The sequence below is a fragment of the Saccostrea echinata genome, unplaced genomic scaffold, assembly GCF_033153115.1.
Source record: "Saccostrea echinata isolate AGI-Se365-2 ecotype Australia unplaced genomic scaffold, CSIRO_AGI_Sech_v1 ptg000062l, whole genome shotgun sequence".
Classification (NCBI taxonomy): domain Eukaryota; kingdom Metazoa; phylum Mollusca; class Bivalvia; order Ostreida; family Ostreidae; genus Saccostrea; species Saccostrea echinata.
Genome location: NW_026889811.1, coordinates 5,673,985 through 5,694,153, shown reverse-complemented (window position 1 = coordinate 5,694,153; position 20,169 = coordinate 5,673,985). Strand labels below are relative to the sequence as shown.

At 32.6% G+C, this 20,169-nt stretch overlaps 1 protein-coding gene across 1 annotated transcript; it reads right to left on the bottom strand.

The window, feature by feature from the left end:
* Window positions 1-7,390: 7,390 nt before the first annotated feature.
* Window positions 7,391-19,906, bottom strand: LOC133175328 (uncharacterized). Its single transcript, XM_061310422.1, has 15 exons — window positions 19,798-19,906; window positions 18,052-18,178; window positions 17,379-17,503; window positions 17,056-17,123; window positions 16,716-16,807; window positions 16,263-16,313; window positions 15,958-16,027; window positions 15,741-15,829; window positions 15,238-15,387; window positions 14,495-14,609; window positions 13,393-13,557; window positions 13,136-13,180; window positions 10,441-10,542; window positions 10,196-10,279; window positions 7,391-9,675 (listed from the first exon to the last, which is right to left on the bottom strand). Exons 1-15 carry the CDS (start codon window positions 19,853-19,855, stop codon window positions 7,861-7,863), a joined length of 3,156 nt encoding a protein of 1,051 aa, XP_061166406.1. The 5' UTR covers window positions 19,856-19,906; the 3' UTR covers window positions 7,391-7,860.
* Window positions 19,907-20,169: the final 263 nt, after the last annotated feature.

Sequence of the window (20,169 nt, the reverse complement as noted above, 5' to 3'; positions counted from 1 at the left end):
CTAGTGTATTTTTATTTCTTTTATTTAAAGTCCACTATCTGTCAAAAAAGGCTATGATTCTAGTGTTATCTTGATCGTTCTTTTTTTCAGAAAAATGACAGTGAATACTCTTCAAAATACATGTACAAGTACTTAGTACATTATTGGCACATCTTTTAAGTGTATATTTGGTACTTATTTGAATTAAATTATCGCACAGATTTTCTTCATCCAAGATGTTTATTTTGAAAGGGTGGGGTAAAGTCGTTTTGTCGTTTCTGCAGCAAGATCTGGTGTGGTGGACGTGAGGGTAACAGGCTGACAATATTCTCCTAAAATATTGTTTTTCCTACCTTCATTTGGATTTCCATTCGTTTTCTTTGCGTTTAATTGCATTTATATGACTTAGACTGCAATATCCCAGGTAGCACAAAACGTTTTCATAACATTGTATTCCCGTTGTAATGATATTATCTGAAAACGTTTTTAATAAAACGTTTATAAAATGTTTTTAAAACGTTTTATTTTGGTTGTAAAGACGTTATTAGAAAACATTCTTAACAATCATTTTAAAAATGTTTTTCATAACATTTTGTTCCTGTTGCAAGGAGGTTTTCAGAAAACATTTAACATTTAACATTAATTTCTATAATGAGGAAATATCGTGTAGCTATAAATTGAATAGCATGATTAAAAAAAATCATACTTTTTGTAATAATATTATTATAAATTTCATGAAATACAAATGTTACCAAACAACATGAATACAACATTGTCTTAAAATGTTTGCAAAACATTGTAAAAACGTTACAGAAATACCAACTCCAAGCACCAGAAGTTTTTAACTATTTAGTGTAAGACGTTACATGTATATATATATAAAACTGTTTCCTTATAAATAGCTCCAAAGTTATGATTGATTTTGAGTTGTAAAAATAAAATTTAGACCCCCCCCCCCCCCCCCCGAAAAAAAAAAACGGAAATGTGTTCATATTTATCTCTTATACCATTGTAAAAAATATTTATATATAACAAGGAGAGTAAAAAAAATTCTAAAAAATTATTTGTTCAACAAAGTTACTGAATTAAATAATTCAGTGGAGTCATTTATTTGACTTCCCCATTCGATAATGTGTTTATCGAGAGTTAATTGAGTGACACAGCGGGATGCCATGGCCAGGGCTGATGCAGCCGATCCTTGTTGCAAGCTATTTCCATGTGATCTATATAGGTCAACAGAATCACAATTTTGAAAAACCCGGCGGCATTCTTGTAAGACAAAGAAAAGGAATAGGAGAATATCTTACAAATGTCAACGTATGGTATGTTAAATTTTAAAAAGTATTCATTCTGTATATTTAGCAATCATATTGTAGCTGTATAAATACATATGCATTTAGAATCTTAGATCTTTCATTCTCATAGACTTAGGTGTATATATGTTTGTTGAGTTGAATTTATAAAGTTCATATTGGCATTTGAATTAGGCGGGCGATTTATTGTTTGAAAACTTGGGTTTATTTACATGTATTAAAAATGTGTGACGGGTTTCAAAACATAATTAAAACATAGTTGGGAATAGGAATGGGTGTGGGAAGGGGTCTTAACAAGACAGGGTTAAATAATTCTTAAGAGATGTAAAATGATTTGTTAGATTTTTCCGAATTTGTGTTATGTTTTACAGATCGAATACGATGCCACGTTAAACCTATTTTCTTTTTGAAGGGAAAGGAGAGGAATTAATTAATCAATCTTAGGCTTGATTATATATTTGCTAGCAATCAAAGATTTTGAAATCCACATTCTTCATGATAAAATATAACACTCATTTTAGATGAATGCAATGGTTTCAATGCAGGGCAGAGATATGAGGACAATGATACAAACAAATTGCATGGGTCAGTTCACTGAGGCTGGACAGAGAGTTGAAAAGTGCACCCTTTTAAAGAATTATTAAAAGTAAGTTTTATTACCATTAATGCTAAGAAAATGCATCAAGATTCAGTTAACATATCAACTTATAAATCATTGGAAATGTATACAGCAAACAGAAAACGATCTAAATACTAGTAATGTTGTTTTATTTTCATTTAACTATTAAACATAGGCGTCGGAACCGGGTCTAGGGGTTGGGTGCTTAGCCCCCCCTTTTTTTGCAAAGTTTGACATAATAGAGTTAGTGAAAATTCGGGCTTACCCCCCCCCCCCCCCCCCGCCTCCCCCCGAAAAAAAAGTTTTTGTTGATTTAGCCCCCAACCCCCACTTTTAATTTGCTTCCGACGCATTTATTAAATATGTTTATAGTTTATACATTTACTTATTTACATTTCTTATAATTAATTTCACATTACATTTTAATAGCTGCTGCTTACAAGGCTTACAAAGCATCAAAGACAATCTCTTACGATTTAATGAGAGGTGGGACGAAGAGGTTTGATCCATACCTTCCTGGAGGAATTTATTAAATATGATAAGGTATGTTTGAAATTGGTTGTCAGAAATATATAGATATATTTACACGTAAATTTTTGTTCATTAATGCAACTGTATACCAAAACATACTTTCTTTGTGTTTATCAGATTTTTATACACTAGTATGTGTTGTTAGTTGTCAGATGTCCTAATACATGGATATGTTTAACCTAAAAGAAATGTACGAGTAAGAATGGGTAATTATTTAGTCAAAGTTTTATGTCCAAATCTTTGTTTTTCAGAAGAAAATAGAGAAGTCCAAGTGTACAACAGATTAATTTCTAATGGAATAAGGATGCTGTGATCTTTTCGTATTTCAAACAATACAAATTTCATTTGAAAGAAGACTGTAATTTTATTGTGCAGGTGTTAAAAAACAGTGTTAGACAACATTAATGAATGGATTTAAATTTATTAAATTATAATAAATATATTGTTTATTATGTTGTAAAATTGATTTTTTAAATGTTTTAAAAACGTTTTAAGAAATGTTCTCAAAACGTTTTTAAAAATGTTTTCAAAACGTTTTTAAAAATGTTTTCAAAACGTTTTTAAAAATGTTTTTAAAACATTACAGTACAATGTTTTTGCAAAACGTTATAATAACGTTTAAAAAACCACACAAAATAACGTTGTAATAACGTTTTAGAAAATGTTTTCATAACATTTTCATAACGTTTTTATAACGTTTTAATAACGTTGCTGTGCTAACTGGGATTTAGTGCAAATTGAACGGTGTGGGAAATCTATAGAGGTACATAAAAGTGTTCCGAGGAAAATATATTTAGGTGTATAATAAGATTAATAAATGTCCAAGAAATTTCAGCCACCAGCCATCTTTGATACCTGCCTCGAAACAAAAACAAAGAAAAAGACAGAGATGGGTGGGGGTTCAACACGAAAAAATTGACCGAAAGAAAAAAAATTAACTTTAGTTGTTTACGAAAAGGAGGAGGAGCTTGCCAAATCTAAGGGCGTCTAGGTCTTAACCTGATTATGCAATGTGCATTGTTTCTCTTGTCTCTATCTTTCCCCTGCGTGGAAGGGAAGGGGGGTAAATAGTGAGGGGATGTCCGTCGCGGTCCTTCCGTAAGTCCGTAACGCTTAGCGGTACCCATGCATTGTTTATCCGCAACTCTTCGTATACTACTGAACAAAATAATGCGACTTTCACAGAACGTTTATTACAAAGTGCCATTGTTTGTTTCGTTCTGACATTTTGGGGTTTAACATACCAAAACATAGACACTGCTTTTCTTTCTTTAATATCGGGGATACCCGGCTATCTCTTATCCGCAACTCCTCCTAAATACAACTGCATAAACTGTATATATAATTGAGATTTTCACAGAATCTTTATTACATAGCGCCGTTGTGCACTTCCTATTTAACGTTTTGATTGAACAGATATTTGGCTTTCCCATGGCAAAACATGGACAATGCAATTCTTTCTAAAATATTGAGGGGTATCCATCTCTTATCCACATCTCCTCGTATACCACGGATAAAATATGAGACTTTCACAGAATCTTTATTCCATAGTACCATTGTGCACCTCCTATTTTTCGTTTTGATCGGACAGATGTTTGGGGTTTACCATAGCAAAACCTGTACAGTCACACTGCCATTCTTTCAATATTGGGATATCCATCTTTTGTCTGCAACACCTTATAAAATTTAATGAAACTTTTACAGAATCTTTATTATACAATGCCAATCTGACTTCCCATTTTCATCGAACAGATATTTTGGGTTTCCCATAGCAAAACATTGGATAGCATTATACTCATATAGGAGAGGGGGAGGGGTGTATAATTTTGAGAGCTCGGTGCTCACGGTACATGTACCTCTAGTTAAGTCTGGTTCTTCGGGAAAAACAAGTAAACACCAATAACGCTCGCAGTTCGAATGATTTTTGCGTCTCTTACGGTATGCTGAATACTTATAACAAATAGGTGTTGACCTCTGATCAAACTCAAATGTATTTTGATCCATTTTTAACTCATATAAACGAGAGTAATCATAACTAAATACCTTTTAAAATATCTTTCCCCTTTTTTGCTGACCCCCCCCCCCCCGGTGCAAATTTACTTAGAAAAAGTCTTTTAAAAATGTGTGTTCTCTCCTCTCAGAGACGTAAATACAATATTGTATAACGGGAATTTTTAGCGACCATCTAATTTTGGCATTATTTAATAGTGAAAGACTTGACAACGTTAAAAATAAACGTCGCTGGCGATTTGGTCATATGTATTGTCCGACAATTCTCAATATCGCTAAAAAAAACGTTGATGCTCAGTTTTAGGATAAAATCGCTAAATTTGCCAGTCACTAAAATTGCCCGTTGTATGCGGTAAATGTTATTTATGTCTCTACATCTGCAAATACAAGTTCATTATTTTTGCAACAAAAGAGTCTCCAAAATGACTTCTTCGTCATACTAGTGCTACAGACTACGAGACTTAATACTCTCTTTATCCTTCACCCCCACTTCGGCAAATTGCAATTTATTATATGAACTAGTGACACTACAAGATCTTGCTTTTCAGAGGCTGAAAGGTTGAAGTGTTCAACAGAGTGAGCGCTCGCGAACATTTCTGTTGGCGAGATAAGGAATTTTGGCGAGCGCTCGCGAACGTTCGCTCTGTTGAACAGGCCTCATGTTACTTTTAAACACAGCTGATAATTTCATTCCAACACGAAAACAACCGGAATTATAGTGGTAGTCACGCTCCTCGTAATAATCCCATTTCCTTCAATGAAATATAAGATTCAATCATTGAGTGATAAACATTGTTTATAATAATATTTTTCATGAAAGTTGTATATCAACAATAGACAACATCATGCATATCAACAATGAACATGACAAAATACAGTCCAAGTAAAAATTATAAAACAGTCATGCATTGTTGCAACCACTTTTGAAATAACGACCACTATTGAAATAATTATTTCAATGGTGGTTGAGAGTGCATTTCAAAACCAAACACAGGTTATAACCACTATTGAAATAATGACAACTATTGAAATAATTATTTCAATAGTTGTTGAGAGTGCTTTTCAAAATCAAACACAGGTTATAACCACTATTGAAATAATGACCACTATTGAAATAATTATTTCAATAGTGGTTGAGAGTGCATTTCAAAACCAAACATAGGTTGCAACCACTATTGAAATAATGTTCACTATTGAAATAATTATTTCAATAGTGGTTGAAAATGCATTTCAAAAGCGAACACAGGTTGCAACCACTATTGAAATAATGTTTACTATTGAAACAATGATTTCAATAGAGGTTTTGAATGCATTTCAAAACCTAAACTAGGTTGCAACCACTTTTTTGAAAACCAATGTGGTTTTTGTATTGAAATCATTGTCAGCAACTATTAAAATCATTATTTCAATTACTATTGAAATCATTATTTCATTCACTATTGAAATCTTTATTTCAAAAGTGAACATTATTTCAATAGTTGTTGTAACCTGGTTTAAGTTTTGAAATGCATTCAAAACCTCTATTGAAATCATTGTTTCAACAGTGAATATTATTTCAATAGTGGTTGCAACCTGTGTTCGGTTTTGAAATGCATTTTCAATCACTGTTAAAGTAATTATTTCAGTAGTGAACGTTATTTCAATATTGGTTGCAACCTGTGTTTGCATGGTTTGAAATGCACTTCCAACCACTATTGAAATAATTATTTCAATAGTGGTCATTATTTCAATAGTGGTTATAACCTGTGTTTGGTTTTGAAATGCACTTTCAACCACTATTGAAATAATTTTCAATTGTGGTCATTATTTCAATAGTGGTTGCAACAATGCATTACATTATCATAATTTATGATCACGCATAAAAGAATATGTACATGAACACTGTATGTGTCATACATATGTATACAATGTATATTCAAATGCTTGTAGTGAAAAAATAGTTCAGACACAAGCCGATAAGGAATACATCCCCCCCCCCCCCCCGCCCTATAAAATCTTGATATATCCCTTTGATTTCCCACGTATTACTTATCAATGGGAAATATTTGGTAAATTTTCATGCAACACGCACATCAAGTTTGACAATTCATATTTTAAAAGCAAGCTAGCTAGTATACAGTACTGTTCTCATTTAAATATTTTAGCGTTTTTAGTGCTACCTTTAGTGTCATTCAAGCGCATGTAGATTTACTATCTATCAAAAAATAATCCTTGTAGTCTTTTTTTTTTAATTTGCATCACTGAATTTCAAAATAAAAATCCCATCAAAAGTAATTGTAGCCAGCTATCTCCACATCAAAATAATAATGCTGGAGCTGGCCAGAATATGTCAAACTTCCAGTTGGGTATTAATACAATAAAACTTCAATGAAACCCATCTATAGGTACTTTCTCCTGAATTAAAAAAAAGAAATAAGGGGGGAAAATCATATGTAAACTCTAATCAATAATTAAACTCAAATCAATAATTAAATTCAAATCAATAATCAAACTCTAATCAAAAATTAAACTAAGGAACGTGTACATGTTCAATTGATTAATTTTCATAAAATAATTTGATGCTTTGCTTTAGTTCCTTGTTATTAAAGCTTAACTAACATTGTTATTATCTGGTTTTTACTTAAAAAAATAGACAAAAAGATAATGGAGTTAAATCAACGTTACCTACTCATCTCACAGAATTTTTTTTATAAATTGCAATCACCTTGGGGTTTAACTTTTTTTTTTCAAGATCCTCAAATACATTATGTAAGGCCATCTTTAAAAAAAAAATTTCTTTGCTCTCTCTAGACTCAGAATAAGCAAGGGCACTCCAAAGCAGAGCATTCCTTCAAATAGAGCACATCAATCTCAATGTAAATTATTACTTCTGTTTTGCATGCACTCACCCAACTTACACTCACAATCATGTTACTATATCCCCTCCAAATTTGTTGCGAGGGGATAAAAGATTGGGTCAGTTTGTAGGTAGGGAATTTTTTTTCTGAAATGTTCAACATCAATGCTTAATTTTCAAAACTCAATGAAATTGATGGTATTAATAAAACTAAAATAGTTGATTGAATATTTTGGAATGAATAAGAAAAATGATTGCATCCTAGAGTTTTTAAAAAAAAAATCACAGTCAAGCCATTTTAGCCAGCCCGTCAGGAGAGGGCAAACAAACAATTTTTTTTTACAGATGGCCTCATTTTGAAATTAAAAAATTTGACCAGGTTAGCACCAAAAAATGGCAATATAATAACTTTCAATTCATTTTTTTTAATAAAAAGCCATGCATTTTTAGGACATCTTTGTCAAAATTGATGGTCAACTTTAGTAATGAATACTGACATGCAAACACTGTATAGTGATTTGATAGAAGTAAAACCCTTCAATCTTAAACCGGCAATAAATTCTCTTTGATGATCAGGTAGCTTTCTCTGGGGATTCTAGTGAAGCACTGTCATTACTAGAAGATGGAGTCTCTGCGATTTCCATTTGATCACCCTTAAATATCATACTGCTACGTAATATTCTCCTGCGTATCTGTGGAGCCTTTTTAGGTGTTGGCTTCGTCTCACTAGTTTTCCTCTCTGTAGCTTTTTCATTGTCCTTTTTTCCTTGTTTTGAATCCTTTGTAGAAGTAGTATCTTCTTTCTCTGATTGTCTCCTGGTTTTTACTGATCTCACTTTTCCTATAGTGTTCTCTTCTTCAATTTTTTCACCCTCCATAGCTTTTTTACTTTCCTTTTTTCTTTGATTTGAATCATTTGAGGTATCTTCTTTCCCTGATTGTCTCCTGGTTCTCACTTTTTCTACAGTGTTCTCTTCTTCAATTTTTTCACCCTTCGTAGCTTTCTTACTTTCCTTTTTTCTTTGTTTTGAATCATTTGAGGTATCTTCTTTCCCTGATTGTCTCCTGGTTCTCACTTTTCCTAATGTGTTCTCTTCTTCAGTGTCCTTGTTCTTTTCACTTTCTCCAGCTCTCAATTTGCTCTCTTTAGTTGCTTCGGAATTTGTCTCTTCATTTTCTTCATCTTTGTAAATCACCCTTCCCCTAGTTCTAATTGGCGTTCTCAAAAAGTACTCGGTTATCTTTGAATTCTTTTCAGGTGTACAATCCACGCCTGGCACTAAAGATTTCCTCTTAGCATTTGCCTTGGTGTCTTTCAGCTTGCTGTGTAATGGGAGATCTGAAGTAGTTTTCCTTCTTGACCTCCTTCTAGTCATGTGATCAGCTGCCTCTTCCTTGGTAGGAAGTTCCTTCTTCTCTTCTTCTTCAGTATTCTTAGACTTTTTCTGTGGGGATATTATTGAAGTGAAAACCTCCCCACTCTCTGGTTCAGTGTCACTTTTAGGAGCATCCTTTTCTACCAGAATCCTTTTCCTAGGGCCCTTCTTAATAGGCTTAACCCTAATATTTTGAATAATTGGTGATATAAAGTCTTCTGCTTTCTCATCACTTCTGACTTTTGATATGCTTCTAGATTTATCATCTGTCACAATGTTTGGAACGTTAAAATCGTCATCATCATCAGATTCACAGGAATCAGACACCATGCTGTCGGCTGCCATATCCTTCTCATTAGACCCAACATCATCTTTCTCTTTGATCACTTTCCTCTTTCTGTTTCCTTTGGATTGATCATTCTCATCAGATTCTACATCACCTTTCTCTCTGACCCCTTTCCTCTTTTTCCCCTTATCTTCTTTGGACTGAATGAACTCTAATGGTAATTTAGATTTATCAAACTCAGAATTATTAGCCTCAATTTCTGACCCTATGATTGGTTCATTCTTTTTCATCTTGTCTGCCTTTGAACTTTGAGAGCTTACTGATGATGTTCTTTTTGAAGTAGTTCTTAGAGATGCAGCTGGACGTTTTGATGTTGACTCAACATTTTCTGATTCTTTAACATCAGCTACATGTACCTCAACCTCTATTCTGGTCTTTGTTTTCTCTGTTTCTGGCAGTTTACCTGAAGAACCTGGATGAAGCTCAACATCATCATCCATTTTGTTTGTTCCTTTGAAAATTTCACTCTCACCACTGTCTAGAGAAGTGTTCTTCTTTATCACTGTTTCCAATATCTCTACATCTTCATCCTCTTTTTCACTTTCACTCTCATGCTTTGATTCCTCCATTTTAGCAGCATTCTGGAGAACATTACTTATTTCATCCAGGGCATCTTCCAAGATTATGGCAGGTTCAGCTTCCTCACTATCAGAAAGCATCACTGGCTGCAAAATTTTAAAGACATCCTATTACATGTAATTTCTTTTTTTTTCAAATTAGTATTCACAATTTTTCAGTTATATGTACCGGTACACATAAATACTGTATACAGCGTTATTTTCGCCCCATGTTATCTTCGCCCTTTCACACTTGCAAACAAATTTGCCCCATTTTAAATTTTCCCAGTCACACTTCTGTCTAAGAAGTTATACAGTTTTCTTTAAATTCCTCCTGTCTTAAATTTGCCCACTTGTGTCTAGGGCAAAAGGGCGAAAATAAAATGGGGTCGAAAATTTACCTGTTTACAGTAGTAATTAGTTCCTTTGAAAACTTCAGCCCTCACTTCGTATACATGAATTTATGTAACTGAACAAGCTGTAAGCATATTTTTATCCATCACAATCTTTCTTGTTCTAAAAGCTTTTTGGAAGTATCCCAAAAAATTGCAATTGCAGAAAAATATATTCCTTTTTATAGCTGGATCTGAATTCAAATGCTGTACAAATTATTTTAATCATTACTCACAGAATTTGAACCCTTGCCAGAGTCAACCTCTGAAATCTCCTCCTCCAACTTTTCCTCACCTTCTTCAACCTCAACAGGATCTGCCTGGAATTAAAAATTTAAAAAATACTAATCAAAAAGAGTGACAATCTACGTCAAATAAAACAAAAAGCTCAAGTCATACATGTGCAACATCAAAAATTTTTTTAAAAATCTGTTTAATAATTTTAGTAGCATTAATGACAGTTGTGTATTTCATGGTTTACCTTTGGTTTCCCTTTATCAATGAAGAAGAAATCGACAGGTAGGGAAGAACTACTGGGCTCATTCTTGGTCTCAGGTTCTTCTTCCAGCACTACATCTGGAATCTACACAAAGTGCGAGATTTATTCATATCATCCTTGAGTAACATACATGTACATGTATAATGCACAATAGCATTTAAAAAATCACCTTGAATGCTTTCAATTTATATAACATTTTTTTAAAATTTATATTATGCTGAAATGAACCAGAAGTCTCTGACGAGACTGTAGCTCTACTGGTTGTATTTATAAAGGAAGATAAAAGTAGCACTTGGACTTGAAACTTTGCAACAGCAATAAATAGAATAATTATCCTTGGTTTAGTCTCTTTTGTGGCAAGATTTATTATTATATCAGACTAAAACTGTAGGAGGAGTAGCCTTTTAAACAATTTTACAGAAATTTTGATTTAAGTAACCATGGCAACATCATTCAACAAAATCAAAAAACAATAACACCAATTATGTATCTCTGTAGTCTACTTGTATGCTACATTATACTGAAATCAGACAAAAAAGTGTAGGAGGAGAAGCGTTTTGAAAGTTTTTCAAGAAAATTTCTATTTTTAGTAACCATGGCAACACTGTTCATCGAAATCCGAAACTGGTACAGAGAATTATGTATCTTAGTGTAGTTTACTTGTGTGCTAAGTAATACTAAAATCAGACCAAAACTGTAGGGGTAGCATTTTGAAGGTATTTCAAGGTAATTTCTATTTTTAGTAACCATGGCAACAATGTTCATTGAAATCAGAAAATCAATATAAAGAATTATGTATCCTAGTGTAGTCTACTTGTTTGCCAAGTTATACTGAAATCAGACCAAAACTGTAAGAGGAGTAGCATTTTGAAAGTATTTCACAGAAATTTCTATTTTTAGTAACCATGGCAACAATGTTCATCGAAATCAGAAAATCAATAAAAAGAATTATGTATCTTAGTGTAGTCTACTTGTGTGCCAAGTTATATTGAAATCAGATCAAAACTGTAGGAGGAGTAGCATTTTGAAAGTATTTCACAGAAATTTCTATTTTTAGTAACCAGGGCAACACCGTTCATCAAAATCAAAAACCAATATACAGAATTATGCATCTTAGTATCAGTGTTTTCAATAAGATTTTTCAATAGAAGGAAATATACTTGGAATAGCAGGAAACCAATCTCGGCAAGGGGTTTGGGGGCCGCCTCGGCCCCCAGCAGGTCAAGGGAGCCCTGGAGGGGGGAGGGAGAAGCCCCCCTGCCGAAAACGAAAATTAGAATTTTTGACTAATTTTTCTTACCTCTCAGGCCAATAAAAAGTACCATGTTTTTTTCACATTTTGGTCACTATCAATTATCAAATTTTACCTTATAAAGCCATTTAGACAAGAGATCTAACACAAATAAACAAGAATACAAAGTTTACATTTTCAGTTTGAGGAAATTCTGTTAGAATTCCTACGTCTTGGCCACAATTTAAAAAATAAGACTTTATTTGTTAGGTCTAAAAATTTGACATTTTCAGTTTGAGGAAATACTGTAAGAATTCCTACGTCCTACGTCTCAGTCAGGATTAAACAATTAAGACTTTTATTCGTAAGGTCTTATTATATCGGCCTAGATATAAATAATTGCTGTTGTGTTAATCTTGACCTAGCTTGTGCAGTGACAGTGAATATTTAAAAAAAACATTTATTTTCCTGTTCGACATTTTAGACCGGCCATAGATACATGAAGCTTCTGTTAATGAAGCCCCAAATTCTCAATAATCTTGATCATATCCTGTAAAGCTAAAGTTAAATCACAATCGTTGAGTTGTGAATTTTATATGAGGTTGGAATTATTCATTTAAAAAATTATTCTTTAAACTTTATTCTCGCAAGTTGTAGCTGTAGCCTTGTTCAGTAGCTGTAGTACCGTACGTATTGGATCAAATCAAACTTCGATGAAAAAGAGCGCACTCAAGGTAAGTGACTCTAGATCATGTAGATATTCGTGATAAAAATCTACGGATTTCATGTACAAACTCCGGCAAAATCCCAGTGACGAAAATTTAATAGCCGGCAACATTTCTCGTACAGGCGGTTAATTTTGCCGGTTGCCGGCTCTTATTGAAAACACTGAGTATAGTCTACTTGTGTGCCAAGTTATATTGAAATCAGATCAAAACTGTAGGAGGAGTAGCATTTTGAATGTTTTTCACAGAAATTTCTATTTTTAGTAACCATGGCAACACAGTTCATCGAAATCAAAAACCGATATACAGAATTATGTATCTTAGTGTAGTCTACTTGTGTGCCAAGTAATATTGAAATCAGACAAAAACTGTAGGAGGAGTAGCATTTTGAAAAATTGTTTACAGACGGACGGACAGACAGATGGACGGACGACGGACACCTTACTATCGCATAAGCTCTTTTGGTCTCTGACCAGTAGAGCTAAAAACAAAACTTTTTGAAGGTGAAATATAAGTCAATATTTTAGGACACAATAGGACTGCTGAATATAATTCATGACTCCTTGACTTAAAAACTAAACTTTGATCAGAAAACCATTTAATATGTGAAAAAGACTTCTGATTCATTAAAATTTCTAAATGGGAATACTCAGAAAGAAAGTTATTCTACTTTTAAAAAAATATTACACAAAAAACATTTAAGGTTTACCCAAGTACTTACTTCCTCAGAAATGCCTGCCTCTTCATCGCCTCCAATGCTTAACACCTACAAAACAATAGAAAACCTTTCATTTATCACTCTTTACATATACATGTACTAAATATTTATTGAGATAAAAAATCTTTTTTAAAAAACAATTGGAAGATGATCAAGCAAAGTACAAAGTTCATGGAACCAAGTTCAACCATTCAGCAACCCTGCTGTAACCAACACCTCTTCAGCTATTTTTGAATTAAATTTATATTTTTAATACTTACATCTAAAAATTGCTCTAAAAGATCATCATCTAAATCCTCCAATAGAAACTTGGTGATGTGACCGCCAACAAACTTCCTGTCAGTTGGTATGGAATCCATTAAAGTTGGGTTCTGTGCAGAGATCCAGGACATGAACTCACTTGGAGCTGGTGTTCTTTGAGCAGCCTAGAAATGTGTTAACAAAACTGTAAAAATATTGTCTCATTTTACTCCAAACTCAAATCATTAATACAGCAACATCCAACTATCCAGCATCCTTGATGTTTGTTTTCAGTCCTTGAGTTAAAATTATAAAACATTGTTTCATTCATGAACATCTGGCCCCAAGACCATAAACTGAGCACAGACTTAATTCAAAATTTCGAACCAATATAACTTTTGAAATAATTTTGATTATGAAACAAAATTTTTATCATATATTTGAATTTAAATATTATATAAAATTGCAAATTTTTAAGCAAATACATGAAATAAAACTCAAGATATTAAAAATCAAAATTCTGACCTAAGTCTAGTCTCAGTTTATGGTCTTGGGGCCAGTAAGCAAAGATTTTGAAGTTCAAATGTGAGAGAGAACCAAAACACAAAATCGGTCTAATCTACAACAGGTACAAGTATTGTCCATCCAACTTTTTTTTCTCATATTAAATAGAATACTGCTCTATAAACTTCACTCTAGGTGAATGCAAAATATATGTATGCAGTATGCATGAGCAGATACTTTTTGAAAATAGCAGAAACAATGATTATGGTGATACGTTGGTTTGACAAATTTTCAGCATAGATACTTTTCAAAAGAACAGTTTAAGTTAACTGAATTTAAACAGAAGTCTGCCATGTATGATTGCAAAATAGATTAACTTTCACATAAGATACTGTATATGTACACGTATGTTCTGTCCAAAACTGAACAGATAAATAAACACAATGAACAACAAACAGGCATCTGGATAAAAAACAACAACAGTCCCTTTAGCATAAGGCTGACTTTCTATTGAACTTATCACCCAAAAACTCTCGTTTTCAGAAACTATAGCGAGACAATAAAAAGAACTTTCATGTCAAAGAAATATTTAAACTGATATTTCATTATTTATATTACCTGTTTGTATTCCTGCATGACATCAGGCAATTTTTTACTTAGAAGAACAATACAGAGAATATGTTTGAGGTACATCGTACAGTCTCCCTCAATTTTTGGGTCCTTTAAATATTTTCTAAAATGCAAACCAAATAAATACATGTAAATGAAAACCATGCAATAAAACAGAATGTAAATTACACCAGGTACATGTATTTTGTAAGGAATGTGCAAGACGTACCGTAAATAAAATCAGAGGGTCAGAGAACTTTCAAGCTGATTTAATATACGGTAAATGTATTACGTACAGTATGTTTAGTGTGTATGATCTTTGGCAGAAATTGATTTTTCAATGTTAGTGTAGATTTGCTTTACCATATTTCTAAATATATTTATTAATGCACAATAAATACAAGACATATAGTACTGTACTTGATTTAGCAGAACCTGGTTTCTGCCAAAGGTGCTAAAAAAAATGCAGCAAGTTGTACAGTAAGAGACTGTATTAAACTTGTATATTACATTTTTCTCCGTTTCTGAACAAAAGATTGCAATGTGATTGAATCAAAATTTGAAAATATGGATGCTGAAAACAGTGTCATTAATGTTGTCGATAAGAATTTGAATGGCAGCTGGTTGCATTAGACCAGTGACCATCCATATGCTATGCATGAATATATAGAGAAAGCAGTAATGGGGAGGGAGGGGGTGCTGTAGAATGAAAACCATAAATGCATACCTGGTGTATAAAATTTCAAACTTACTGTAAAAATGGGTGTATGAATTTTTCATCTTGAGAAGTAAATTCCGTCAACTGCATTAAAACGTCCACTTTGGACTCATCAGGAACAAGAAAACTCACAAATCCACACAGCTTTCTTGCAATCTTTTTCCTCTCCTTCTTTTGTAAATTCCTGTAGGAAACAAAATTTCCTTCAGTAGGAACTTGTAAATATTTTTTCTAGCTTAAATTTTCTCAGGCTAATGTGAAATAGATCTTTAAATTATTTCAATACTTTAAATTTCGACCATTTACATGTATATACACTTGCAAACATGACATCCCCCCCCCCCAATCTCCAACAAAACAAAAAATGAAAAAAAAAATTACATGTGCTTTTCCTTTGAAAGATTTGTTAATTTTAAACAAATGCCCTAATCTTGAATTGAAGAATTCCAAACCTTGATAGTAAAACAATTACTTTTCTTTTGAAAAATTTGTTAATTTTAAACAAATGCCCTAATCTTGAATTGAAGAATTCCAAACCTTGATAGTACTGTTCTCATGTCCATATACATAGAACAAAAACACGCCATAATATCTCCATATGTTGGTAGGGATTTCTCCTTCTTTTCCTACAATTCAGACATTTTAATATTCTCAAGAAAATATGGAAAGAATCAAATTTCCATTTTTATCAAAAGTTACATCAAATTTTTCAACTATTCCCTACTGCCTGACACAAATTTGTCTTGTTGCATACCGAAATGTCCCTGTATTTCATGCCAAACCATCTTAAACATTCCTCCATGAAATCAGCCAACTGTTGAATTCTGAAATTTCATGATTGAAAAGTTAGAACTTGTACTTATGATAATCAGCAAGAGAGTCAAAAACTACAGATCGAACATGGAGCTGTAGACTTAGAAATTAAAGATTAAAATTGATTTATTTGTTGCCCCAAAATTTTAATAATATTTTTTGGTTAAATTGCTGATAAGCTAGCTATATAGACTATTGAATAAATTCTAATATTTATTTATTGGGTAGTATTTTGTAAACATTTACCTTGGAACATTTTTTGTTTGCAAGGCTCTTTCCACATCTGCTTGGCAATCTCTGAAAAATGAGTAACATAAAAATTAAGGAGAGAGAACTCAAAATTCTGTGAAATCACTAATTTTCATGGGGGTTTAATTTTCGTTGTTTTCATGGTATGAAGAGCCCTACGAATTCATGTCCACCATGATGATGAAATGTAAAATGTCATATACATAACTATTTAACAGTTCTTCATCCACAAAATCAAATCCCCATGAACCAATACATGTATTTTTTCCTCAAACCATGAAAATATGCATGACCCCACAAAAATATGTTATTTTACAGTACCACTTCAAATAAACTCCCTCATCATTTGGACTTCAATTCATTAATGAAAATTTTGTGTTTTGTTGTTTCTCTTGTATTTTCCCCTGCTGTTACTTGAAAAAATAAGTAGATACACTTAAACAGACTTACCTCATGTAAACATTCATAATGTTTTTCAGGCTTTGAAGCATAATGGAAGTGCAGCCTAGCTTCATTAGTACTTTTTTGTCATCTTGATGGGTCTAAAAAATTGCATGAAGAAACTTTTTATAACAAGCATCACTGCTTAAAGAAAGCTGAATCAGCAAAATGAAAAAAAAATGGTTTAGTAAAGCAGTAATTATTTCTGAAGTAACAAAAAAATCCCAGTAAAAACTTAGGCTCTACTACTTTGTTCTTATAAATTTGGAATAAAAAAGTTGCACAAGGACTTGAAACAATCATTTTTTTTTAGTTTTAATTACACTTAGAGAATGAGGTGTACTTAAACCTGCAATAATGATACATCATCTTTAATATCCAGCCCTTTTCTTAACTTCTGACTGATGACGCAACTTCCTGTTGATAAAAGATCAAAACAATGGTGAGAGATACACATACATATGTCAACAAAGTTTTCTAGGAGGAAAAACACCACAGTTTGTAAAAGCAAGCTTCGGCATTTAAAGGATGCAGTTTTAACATTGTGGACAGACATAAAAGCTTAATTTTAAGTCATGAGGGTAAGTAATTCTTGTCAAATGAAAAATTGCTGTGGGGCCACAATATATTTTAGGGACAAAAGTAGTTATTCTCCATAATTACATTACTCACTTATTTTATTTTCTTCATCACTTGACATTCCCTTTGGTGGCTTCCACGTTTCATCTGTTTTCAGGATGTGGTAAATTTTGCTGGTTTTACCATCAACATCTTTCCTTTGTGCTTTTGACACTCTTCTGTAATTTTAAATTTTAAAATTTAGCATTATATTATCATAGCAATAGACTATCTCATGAAAATCACTTCTTTAGCAATTCTAATTTAACACCCCACCCCCTTCTATTAATCATGTCTATTCTAAAATTTAATCAGATTTTCAAATTCTAATTTTAATACTATGAGCACCTGGGAGATACATGTATCTCCTGGAGAGCTTGAAAATCCAATTCAGTTTCTGCACAGAAAAAGGGAGAAAGTGCATTCAACTAACTCAGGACTTAAACCCAGGCCCCCATACTCTACCGACTGTGCTATCTGGCCTGACAGTGGAAGAACCTGTCTGATTAGCCTCTCCCCCCAACCTCCCTCACCTCTAAAAATATCAACCCAAAAGGGTCTACCTTGATAGGTTTTTTTTTTTTATATACTTCAGTTCAAGAGGAAAAGCACTAGCACCTATGTCTCTGCTGACTAAATTATTTAGCCAAATTGAATGAATCTTCCAGACCACCACATACTTAACAAAAGCTGCAGTATCATAAAACTGTTATGTTTAAAACTTTACCTCTGTAGCTCACTCAGATAACTCTCAAACTGGGATTCAATTTCTTCTCTGACTTTACCATTTGGTAGGTTGTTTATTGCTGATCGAAATGCTGAACCTAAATCTTTCCTTGACACATTTTTGATATCTGTGTAAAAGAAAAAAGTGAAGATTTATATGTGAATATCAGTAAGGTCAGTTTGCTACTTTTTAGATCCATTCCATGGATAGGACGACTTTGACAAATCCTATATATAGTGGACCCTCAGATATCCAGACACTTCAGCTTCTGGACAATTTTTCCCGGGAACAGAATTTTTTAATGTTATTTTGTCTCGTTTATCTGGAATTTTGCGTTCCGTATCCAGATGGTCTTTTTTTTTTTACCACAAAATGCATTTTTACGTTATATTTAATGTATTTATCCTGACAGTAATTTTTTAATTGTTCTGTCAAACTAAGCTCAAATTTCTTGAGCTGGGTATTAATTGCTTAGAAACACTTGCCTGACTGTTTGTTTTAAAAGATGATCACCTGTGACCTGTTATCAATAACTTGCTGCAAGGTTAATTATATTAGGTCGATAGGTGTGCACAAGACTCTCCATTCTCTGACATGAATTTTATAAGTATTAAGGAAAATAATTTTATATGTCAATAATTTTTTTGTACTCGGCAAATGTATTTTTTAGTTAGAATACAGTTGTAACATTGATTTTATGTATTGCTACTTATAGACATGACATCAAAGTTTTTTTTATGCACAGTATGGATGAGCATTCGTATTGAAATTAAGACTCTACCAACAGTTTGTTTCTCTACCAGCTCTAAAGAGAGTTGGCTAGGGGAAGTTCATTCATTAAAACCTGGGAAGCAGAAATAATTAATATGGCAATATAAACAACGTTTCATCCAATGACAATGAGATTATTTATTTTATTTAAAAAAGTATTACTGAGTGGTACTGACGTATATTAATTAAAGTATTTAAACTATAAAACATTGATAAAAAGCGGTATAACTAAAATCAAGGCAATTCAGGTATCCAGACGCTTCACCTATCCCAACAATTTTGATTGGGGATAAATGAGACTCCATTCAAAAGTAAAAAGTCTTCTTAGAGAATCTGTTATTTCAAACTATGCTTACTTTACAAAAATGAGGTGCACCACATCTTCTTTTCTGTTTAAGATTTGTTGTTCAATAACTGATTCTGATTTATGACCTAAGTAATTAGAATTCTTATCTCAGTATGTAGCTTGTAAATCAATTTTTTGTGATTTCAGCATATTCAGAATGTCTGATTTAGGGTGAACACTGTCTAATCTATCTTCAGAATGATGTACGTATACCTGGTTCTCCTTTATTGTTCATTATTCACAAATTAAAAAAAAAATATTGCTCATTACCTTGGGACTACTTAAGTTTCTCTAATTTCATAAACACATTCATAAAGTAAGCCTTTATAGCTCTTATTACGGTTTAAAACATAAGAAATTGTCAAATCCATGCTGAAATTATCTTCAACATTTTTTTCTAAACAGGCCAGGAATCCGTTTGTCAATCAATCAAATTCATGTGTAATAGGTGAAGATCTCACTTTAGTCCTTGATAAAAGTATTCTGATTAGCCTCTTGAAGGCTTATCTTAAGATATGCAAACATTTCACTAAAAGCTGATTGGACCTGGGAGAAAATATTTTATATTCGTATGGAATCAAAGCTACAAAATACAAAAAAAATCTGTTCATTAGAACATTTGGGCATACCCTTGACATTTTTTGCGACAAATTTGATAACTTTCTTGATTTTCTTCTGACTATCCATGGGTTGTGAATATACACGTGTTTCAAGCAAACTGGAAGTCTCATAATAACAAACTTTTCCAGTAGGCGCCTTTTTATTGGTTGAAATTGAAGGGGTTTTCCAAAAAATTAACCAATTAAAAATCGTGTAACATAGATTGGGATTTCGATCTAAGTCATTTATTTTATTCTTTAAACCATCATTGCAATGACGAGAATGAGCATTTGAACATTTAACTAATTTGATTCTTCATTTTTTGTACTTTTACGATTCAAAATATTTCAATATAATTTGTTCGAAAATACGGACAATGCCTAAAAGCCTAGCTTAGCATT

Excerpts from the sequence above, each read along its gene's own strand:
- LOC133175328 (XM_061310422.1), bottom strand. The coding sequence starts at position 19,855 with ATGGATAGTCAGAAGAAAATCAAGAAAGTTATCAAATTTGTCGCAAAA. Across the intron at positions 13,181-13,392 it reads TTTTAGAGCAATTTTTAGAT|GTGTTAAGCATTGGAGGCGA; the intron begins GTAAGTATTAAA and ends ATTGTTTTGTAG. Across the intron at positions 9,676-10,195 it reads CTGGCAAGGGTTCAAATTCT|CCAGTGATGCTTTCTGATAG; the intron begins GTGAGTAATGAT and ends AAAATTTTGCAG.